This window comes from Gambusia affinis, linkage group LG04 (assembly GCF_019740435.1).
Source record: "Gambusia affinis linkage group LG04, SWU_Gaff_1.0, whole genome shotgun sequence".
NCBI lineage: Eukaryota > Metazoa > Chordata > Actinopteri > Cyprinodontiformes > Poeciliidae > Gambusia > Gambusia affinis.
The window spans coordinates 4,912,843-4,923,034 of NC_057871.1; the positions used below are offsets into that span (position 1 = coordinate 4,912,843).

The 10,192-nt window shown below is 35.5% G+C and overlaps 1 protein-coding gene across 2 annotated transcripts; it reads left to right on the plus strand.

The window, feature by feature from the left end:
* Positions 1-734: 734 nt before the first annotated feature.
* On the plus strand, positions 735-9,155 carry LOC122829138 (UPF0687 protein C20orf27 homolog). 2 transcript variants are annotated; one of them, XM_044113456.1, is made up of 6 exons: positions 735-894; positions 2,225-2,302; positions 3,097-3,233; positions 4,441-4,594; positions 5,647-5,772; positions 6,937-9,155. In XM_044113456.1, the coding sequence occupies exons 2-6, from the start codon at positions 2,284-2,286 to the stop codon at positions 7,035-7,037; spliced, it is 537 nt and encodes a 178-aa protein (XP_043969391.1). In that variant the 5' UTR covers positions 735-894; positions 2,225-2,283; the 3' UTR covers positions 7,038-9,155. The 2 variants fall into 2 exon arrangements, with proteins under 2 accessions (XP_043969391.1, XP_043969392.1); XM_044113457.1 differs by having other exon boundaries at positions 736-856.
* Positions 9,156-10,192: the final 1,037 nt, after the last annotated feature.

The window sequence follows — 10,192 nt, forward strand, 5'->3', positions numbered from 1 at the left end:
GAGAAAAAAAAAATCATTCAATCAGACATTTTCTAGAGAAAAATTGGAAGTTTCTGAGATTGAAAGGTTGAAAATATGTTAGAAACAAAACAGACATTTTGAGATTAATATAAAGAAATGTTCAAGAAAAAACTTGGAAGTTTCAAATTTTCAAAAATTGAAATTTTTTCTACTTTTCAAACTCAGAAATTTTCTATTTTTTTCTTGAAAATTCCTGAAATCTTTTTCCAAGCAGATGTTCAACTTTTCAAACTCAGTAATTCTTTTTTCTGTAGAAAAATACTGACATTAATAAAAAAAGTTCAGAGTTGTTTGTTTTTTTTAACGGTTTTTTCACTTTTGGAGTAGAAATTTCCATTTTTTTCTAGGAACATTCTGAAATTTATCATAAAATTTCAGATTTTTTTTTGTTTTTTTAGAAATTCCTTGACTTTTGGAGATTTGAAATACCTTGGTTTTATCTGGAAAATTTCTGAGATTAATCATAAAATTTCAGAATTTTTTCTATAATTTTTTATTACTTTTGTAGATTAGAATTTTTTTTTTTTTTTTTTTTTTTTTTTTAGATCAATCTAAAAATTTCTGAGTTTTTTAAAGTTTACTTCTCCTTTTTCTGCGTCTCCAATGGCCCTAATGCTCAGTGCCGTCCTGCGGTCGCATGTCCCCGCACCAAATGCCCCATTTTCTATTTTTCCAGACAGGAACCACGGCGGCGCGGGCGCGCGGACGCAGCGCGGGTGCGCGCCGCGCACGGGAACATTCAGTTCAGCATTTCTCCATCTTTCCAAGGACAGACAGCGGACTGCCTCTGTCCACAGAGGGGAAATGTTACGGCGCTGCCGCTGGGAGTAGAAATGTAAGAGCTGGAAAGGAGCAACACGGCGGACCGAAGCGGTTCGTGTTTCCGTTGTTTTTGTTTATTTATTTCAGACGGACGAGATTGTTTTCAATGGCGCACAGACAGGGCTTTGCTGCAGCTGCTAACTTGATGGGCGTGGATGTTTGATAATATTATTACACACTTATTGTTTTAAATTGTGGTGTGTTTGATTCTCTTGCATTGATAAATGTGTTAGGTAATCAAACATGCGGAGCTTTAATGTAAATGTTAAATATTAATCCTAACGGTGAGAGAAAAACAGAGTTTTAAAATTGATTAAAATTTAAAATATATCCAGGTCTGCAACATAACTAATTTAATTATATAAAACTGCTTACAGAGTACTGCAAAACTATTCCCTTGAGACGTTTAAAACACGATATTTAAAATATTTAAAGGGATTTTATGTGGTTCGCCAAAAAAGTAGTAGACAAATAACGATTAATCAAATTAATCATGATGAATCTATAATCATCAACTAATTTAGTAATCGATTAATCGTTATCTGGAGCATACATAGCCCATTTAATGACCAGAAAAGGCCATTTAAAATACAATGTTATTACATGTTTATTACCTCAAAAATGAATTTAATTATTTGTTGATTTGCATCTTTTTATGTATTTCTAATATTACATAAAAACTGAAGTAGGTAAATAAAAAAGTTCTGATTTTTAAAAAAATCAGTAATTGATTAATTGTCAGAATAATCGACAGAATAATTGATTTCTAAAATAATTGCTAGTTGCAGCCTTACAGACAATGTAATTAGGAAGATAAAGAAACATAAAACACGGTTTTCGTTTTTTTAAAGGAATTTAAATCTCTGCTTAAATAAAACATTGGGCCACCGCTAGCAGCGGTTCAGCTGGGTTAGCTAAACTGAAAGGCAGTTATAGAAATTATTAATTGGTGAGATGCAGCCTAATTGTGAGCAAACTGAGCTTAAACACAAACATGTAGCACCAGATTGTAACTCTGATAACACAAAAATCAAACAGTAAAGATACATTTTTGCACTTCTACTAATTACATTTTAAATGTTGGATGTAAATTTTAATCTCAATATATTTTTTAAATTGATCTATACTGAAACTGTGAGATCAGATTCAATACTACTTTCATCCTCAATAAAAAATGTAAAAACTCTAGATCTATAATCTGTGTTAAAATTGAAGCATTTATGCGATTCACAGCTTAGTTTAGTTTTCACAGATCAATAATCTCAAGAAAATTAATAATTATACAAATTTTAGTAAACTTAAAACTAATTGCTTGGAAACATGTTAGTCCCAGATTGGCTGAAATTGCTGAAACTCTGATACTGTCTCTGTTTGTCCTCAGGTCAGTGATGACAACACCAAAGTACAATCTGAAAACACCCAGATCATAACCGTATCACCATGGCAACGGGAAGAAAAGGTAAGCAGGAAACGCCAGCGTGTTTGTTTGTTCTCGCTGAATGTGTCGATTCTTTCCAGGGATCTTCCTGCAGTCCAAAATGTGACTGTTGAAATGTTTTTTTCTCTTCAATAATGTGCTACATAGACAATATTTTATTAGTCTAATTTATGTAGAAAAAGGAATCTTTAAATCATTGTTGATCCAGAATGTTAACAGGTTTTTTCACTGGTGTATTAAATAAAAGTAGATACTTTCCAAAGCTTTTTTGGGGGACATTTTGTCCTGATTTTTTCTTTTACTTTTGGCAACAAAGATTTAGCAGCAGTTTTTGATTTTAGCAGTGAAAGCAGAAACATTGTAAACAGGGGCGCCGTATATGGGGGGAAAAGTTATGACAATTCTAAGGGCCCCTGACCGACAGGGGGCCCTCCACAAATTTATTTTTCTTTTTTGTTCATAGAAATAAAAAAAAATGGAGCCCTGTCAATTACAAAATTAATTATATTGTGTTTTATAAAATTGTTTTTAGCAGTAAAAATTAAATGTAAGGGGGGTAATTTAATTTTTTGTCAGAGGGCCCAAGATTCCTGGCAGCGCCCCTGATTATAAATAAAGGAAACACATTGTGTTGTACCTAAACAGATGTTTAAAAAGAATTCACTCCATTCTTGAATTGTGGCCTGAGGAGCCAAACAAAATCACCCAGCGGGCTGTAAATGGCCCCTGAACCACACTTTGGACATCCCTGTCCTGATAGTTTTTCTTGTTTTCTTTCTAATTTTGATTTGATTAATCGTTTTCTCTGTCTCCAGGCTCCACGTCCAAAGCAGGCGGGGTTCGTTTCCCTGACGATGATGAGCCTCCAGGTTCTCCGACCCGCAGGGACGACCAGTCCAACCTCTCCACCCTCGTTGCTGTCCAAGAGAAAGATGGAAGCTACTTGGTTAAGGTGTGTGATTATGAGTTTGTTGCACATGATTTAGAGCTACACAGACGAAACCCTGCACTGCCGCTACATTGTTCATTGCTGTAGATCAAATTCAGACATTAGCAGTTCACTTCCAGCTTTACGTGAGAAACTGTTCACTCCACTTCATTGGAACTTCAGTTTGTTTACAGAGAAATCCGGTTCGTTTGGGGAGGTGTGAATGTGTGAAAACAAAAAATTTAACTGGTCCACCTAAAAACCTCGGTCTCGGTTCCGTTGAAGTGAACTCTGATGTGGTTTGAATCCATAATGTGAACGGAAAGCGGACCAGAGACCGCTCCAAGAGCAGGAAGCTAAAGCTCAGGGCATTCTGGGTAAATACAACCAAAACAAATGAGAGTGTTAAGAGCTAGCATAAGGCTGGACAAAATATCAATAACAATATATGTCACAATAGACACATGATCAAAATCAATAGATAATATATCTGATAGAATATTTAATATTCACTGAACTATAATCCAGAACCACAAAGCATTCTGGGAGACGTAGGCAGAGGAAAGATTTTAGCTACTCAACCTTTCATAGCTAGCTAACAAAGGTTGGTGCAATCAACTAACTCATTCACTCTTTGGTTACCTAGCAACAACTTGTTGAGTAACTTGGCAAGTTTCGACACCATGCCTCATAACTGCTTAAAAACAGGGTGGAGTGAAAACTGTGAAAAACAGGAAAGGTCGCGGCACATATTTGGCAGAATTTTAGATATTAAAAAAACAAAACAAACAACTAATAATTAACCATAGATATTACAGATGAAGCACTTATATTCTGACACATTTTCCAGTCTTACGCTAGTGGGAGAATTGTCTTGTAGTCCTACACCAAAAACAAAAGAAAAATCCTACAACTGCTGAAATCTGACTCTGCTCCTTTTTTGTTCACGTTTCATGGAAAAGGAATGTGACCTCAGTGTCTTCTTCAGAGGCTTTTGTGTCATTTGATTCAGTGGTTCTTGGTGCAGCGCCACCACAGGTGAGGGAGTGAACTGGTTTTTCAAAAGTAACAAAATGTTGCAACTGTGTCTACCAGGCAATCAGCTGTGAAAACTCACTCAATTGGGTGTAAGGGAAAAAGCAAGTTCAGGAATACTAAAAAGATTGTGTTATAATTTTGTTTTCTTTTAATAGTCAAACCTTGGAAAACGATAACCTGTTTCTTCCTTAAGGCCGGTTTCCTTAAGAGCCACCACTGCTATGAGATTGTCTTCACTGTCCCAGATGTGCCCAGTCTGGGCAAGGAGCTCACCTGTCTCCCGTCCCTCTCTCCGACTCGGCGGGCCCAGAACCTCCGGATCCAACGCATTAACTCCCTGCTGGAAGGTCAGTCTAAGGACAACATATCGCAACTTCATGTTTCTGTTTTTACCTTCAGTAAAATATCTTAATATGCATAGTGTTTTCCAAATTCTTCTCTTCTTTTGATGAAGCCATAATGAGATGCTGAGGCTAGTATGGAGCCCCCTAGTGGACATTGTTTTCTTTTGCATTACCTCGCAGTACTAGTCAGTTCATTCAGTGCAGTCTTTTTGCTACTATACAAAAAGACTAACTTCCTTCTTCTCAAAATTTGAGCAAAAATGGAACAGAGTCAGATTTCAGCAGTTGTAGGATTTCACTTTTGTTTTTGGTGAAAGATTACTAGCCATTTCCCCCGCTAGTGTAAAACTGGACGACAGCTTAAAAACATATCTGGATATAAAGTTTCATATTGATAAGGCCTTTGTGAAGTTTTTCCATGTAAGTTAGTGTGTCTGAAGTCTTAATTCTTTTTCTTTTGGATAAAAATTAGCCAAACACTTATGTGCAAAACGTTGGAGGCAAAACAGTTCATCCCTTCTTTAACACATAAAAATTACAACGTTTCTTTAAGAAAACAGAGAAAGAAAAGATACATCCAAACTATTTGCACTACTTTTGAATAATTTTTATGGTGTAAGATCACTATTTTTGTTTCCATGTGCTGTTCTATATCTACCGAAGGATATTGCACAAACAAACAAACATGAACGCGCAGTTAGAAAGATGGAGCTGAGTAAAAATTGGTCAGCCCTTGTGCGCCCCCATGTGGCCGAGGCACCAAACATCTCCCTTCCTTTCCTGTTTTAAATATCTCCGCAGCTTTCTTTCTTTTTTCTCTGCTGTGTTCCTTCATTTTCATGATACTGCTTGTTTATTAATTCTCTGAGGCCTTCATATTACAGCCGAATTTATACTGAGATTAAATTTCTCCAATTCTGAAATATAAAATCATAGTAAAATAAGCTGATAAAAGTATTTGAATTATCTACATTAAATTTGTTACCCAGAATTACAAATAATATAAACAATATATAGTTGTTTTTAAATATATGTAACTCTAAATCCCCCAACAGGAGGAGTGAAGGTGACATGTGAGTACAGGACTCACCAGGAAGGAGTTGTCCAGGAGGAAATGACTGTTTCGGCTAAAGGACGAAAAGACAGCAGCTTGAAGATCAGACTCCAGGCCAAAATCATTGGTAAGTCTGTGTGGAAACACTGGTGTACCAGCTGCTGGAAAGAACAGCATCAGATACAAAGATATCTGTTCCTGCTTGTCATCTTAGAAAGTGAAACAATCACACTTTTTTTTTCTTCCTTTCACGCAACTCAGTGAAAGAAATAGCAGAAATAACATGATTCTCAATTAAATGTTCACACAGGATTATGAAACACGCCTGGAAATGTTTCATGTGACAGATTCATCTTATCAGGTTTACTTCTTACTTTCACTTTCTTCTCTGTTCAATCTAGGGCTGAAATGATTAATCGGATTAATTGTAAGTATTCCGATTAATCTGAATAATTACAATTAGTAATCGATTTCAATAATCGATTATTGAAATAATCGTCAACTAATTTAGCAATTGATTAATCATTAAGTGGAGGTTACAGACTCCAAAAAGGCAATTTCTTAAAAAATTACATATTTGAAGCAGTAATTAAGCCAAAACCATATTAAATAAAATACATATATTCCATTTAAGATAAAAAAAAATCTTTGTCTGTAAATAGGTTTTGCCAAAACTTGGTTCAAGTTAACAAAAGGAATGCTATCTTACTGCATTTTAGGAAAAACAATATTTTCTTAATTGAAAAAGGAATTGAATTACTTGTTTATTTACACCACTTTATGTAGTTCTAAAATTGTATAAAAACGCTTAAGTGGTTACATAAAAAATCTGTATAATGGGCCATTTTTTTATCCAATTAATCGATTAATAAATACATTTACACCTTCATTCTTTTGCTTATTTACTGCTCTGAGTTACTCTTTCAACAAATTGCCATTTTTAGAGTGTGTACTCCAGTTAACAACTAATAAATTACTAAATTAGTTGACAATTACTTTGATATTCAGTTAATCACAATTAATTTGATTAATCGTTTCAGCCCCAGTCTGTACCACTAGATATGAATCTCTGGTTGCTTTGGAGGAGACTTGCACTGAAATTACATCTTGTTTAGCATTTTGTTTCCCCCATAATATGTGGTTTGTCTTAAAATTTTTATTAAAGTACTAAATTAGTTGGTGATTGTTTCAATAATTGATTAATCACGATTAATCGTTTCAGCCTATAATTTAACATTTAAGCGACATGTGTAATAACAATGTTTTTCTGTTGCCTTTATCCCCCTGGCAGACCCTCACCATGGGACCCCCATGCTGCTGGAGGGGGTTCGGTGCCTGGGGGCCCAGAGAGACCCGCACGCCAGGCGCAGCAGCGAGCGGAAGAGGAAATGATGAAAACAGACTCAAAGCCTCTAATCTTTAAACATGTATTTGAAGATGTAATAATTATTATGTTACAGGGTCAAGGCTCACAGTGGGCTGCAGAAACGGTCTCATGTGTGTCCCTGTTTACAAACCATCATGGATTTGTGATGCTGTTAAAGTATTTATTGAAACAGTGGGAATGACCCATCATGTTGAATTTTCACTGTATTTATGCTGGATTATGGCTCTAAAATACATATAAAATGTTTAAGTAATGATTCCTCTGCTGTGAAAAAGATAAGCTAGTTACACTCTGCACTTTTTTTGGTTTTGTTCAATAAGCCACGAAGCCTCCATGCTGGAGAGGCTATAAAACCAGCATGAACTGTAGCCAGCGTACAATCTATCACCCAAACCTGCACTCACTGCCAGGCGAAAATCATCATCATCATCATCATCATCTGCAGCAGTAGCAGCAGACATCACAGTCATAAAGACAGCAACGCATCAGAGGGACCAAAATTAAAGGAGACCTAAATGGATGTTTTTGCACTTCCATTTGGGTTTCTACTGCTTCTAAAAACAGGCCAAAAAATACTCAGCAGTTTTTCAGCAATATGTTAATATTTTTGGTGTCTGGAAAAAGAGCCATTTCAAAAACCTCCAGAATGTGGCATCACAAATTAATAGGCACCACCCGTTACCTAGCAACCACAGCAGAGCTCCACCTGTTACCTAGCAACCCCAGGAGAACTCCAGCACATTTGGTCAGTTGGATGAGCTGCACAATGGCTGCTGGAGAAGACAAGTGTTTTGTTGTTGTCTTACCATTCAAAAGCCACTTGCTGCATTCTTGTTTGTTGTGCAGGAGGCTCCACTTCTGCTTTTCAAAGATGTACGGATGTATAACTGCACATCTGTTTGCAGCCATTTTCACATGCGAGTGTAAACATTAAGTTGGTGGGCGTGGCCAGCAGCTTATTTGGAGTTAAAGTGACAGACGCCCTCAAACAGTTCAAACTAGGCAGAACTGATCAGACTAAAATCAATTTTTTTTGTGCAGAAAAAGTAATGAACAGGTTTTGTATTGCTAACAGATCTATCCTAACCTGTTCAAGGAAGCACAATAGGCCACCTTTAAGAAACTGAGTGCAGTTTGGTTTGGAAGTGTAACTCATTATCTGATATTTCACAGAAAGTTGTTAGAGATTAAATAAAATTTCTGATGATTGCACATTATATTTAGCTCACTGCCAAATATATAAAGTTGTACATTTGACCTTTCTGTTGAAGCAGCCTGGGTCTGCTACAGTAATATTCACCTGTCTGTAATCAAACCTTTCCAGAAAATCACAGATTCCTTCATGCAACACAGAGGCTTACGTCTGTTTGTGTAAATTTAAGTGTCTTATTGTAAAGTTGTTTATTTTTTAAGTATTCATCTCAAGATATGTCAGTGCATGGTTGTTACATTTCCCACTAACTCAAAGAGCAGAGTCAATTTTATTTTACTATTATCCAGAATAAAGTCTTTTAATTTGAAGAACAAAATAATTACATATGGACTTTAAAAATATTAACTTGTATCTGTTTTATTAAAACAATTGGAGCATTTTTCTGTGAATAATCAGAATCAGAATTAAATACAGAGAACGGGTGATTTTTTAAATACATTGGGACAATCTGATCACTATCATTCATCCTTTAACAGTGCCAAAGAATAAACATTGTTTGCATGATAAAAAAAAAAAACAAAGCTAAATTATTACTTTAAATATTACTTAATTCAATAAAATAGACCTCAGTTGAAACACTATTGAAGATTTCCTTCCTTCCTTCTGTTTTCTAAGTAATGAAAGATTATTTTCCAGATGAATCATCCATTTCCATTTTGACAGACAGGCTTGATATTTTTAACGGATCCAATCTGGACGTGGCGCCGGGCCAAACTCAGACCACATGGTGACAGCGAATGTTGGAGTCCAGCTCTGATACCAGACTGAAACTAAAGTCACTTTCATCATCAGGGATCTGAAGACTTCTGCTGTTTTTGTTCTGTTGTTGATTTTGATGGTCAGTCTGGAGTTTACTGTTGCTGTTTAAATTAAAGCTCTCGCTCAAACACCTTTCTGTCTGCTCTGTTTCTGCTTTCTGGGGTGAACTTTAGTGTGGGCATTTAGAGGAAGACTGTTGAAACACAGCTTTTCAAAAATCTTGAGATTCACCTGTAATTTGGTAATCATGACTTGTCCAGATTGCTCTTTTTCAGCAGTGGTTAGATAACTGCGAGCCTAGGTTAAAAACACCCAGTAAGAGGGATAAGTTTACTATTTGGATTAGATCAGAGGCAACGACAGTTTAAACTTGCTTCAAGAAAATATCAAGACAGCAGGAAGAGGAGCTTAATTAAGCTTTTGTTAGTCAGTTATCTGAATTCAAAGAGTGAAAGAAAAGAACTCAGTTTAGCAGAAAAACAACACTAATTTATATATATATCAAAGTGATATGTTGTAACCCCCCCAAAAAAATCACCATCTTTTCATTGCCAAAAGATGACTTGGACAAAAAAAAAATACATTGGGAAAAATTACTTAGCCCATTATTTTAGGAAGATGATGATAGTATATGACAATTATATAAACTGAACTGAATTTAAACGTCAATAAACTGAGGCAACATTGTAAAGAAGAGTGAACTTAAAATCTTGACATGTAGGCCAGGGATGTTTTAATGTTCTGAAACACCAAACTTTTATTACTGATTTATTGATATCTCTCATATTAATAAACTATTTGTTCCAACAGTCATGACATCGTGAGAGCTGGAACAAATTTGCAAAAAACATATTTTTGTAAAAGTTCCAACTAAAGCTTTATTCTTATTATTTATTTTATTCTATTATTTATTTATCATGTCTATACCACAATAAGTAAGCTAAAACATTTGTTTTAAACATCAGAGGCAGAAAAATTGCTGTGAGAATGTTTTTTGCTATTGAGCAACACAAACCAGAGTTAGCTCTCTGCCTGGCTCTGATTCAAAGAACATACCTGACACACCTACTTTACAAATACAATCATCTCTGCAAAATCTCCTCAGTTTTCAGCTGGCACGTTAATACTTAACATACACTTTATTGAGGAGCAAGAAGACTGTAGTATCCATCAGCTTCTGGGAGACTC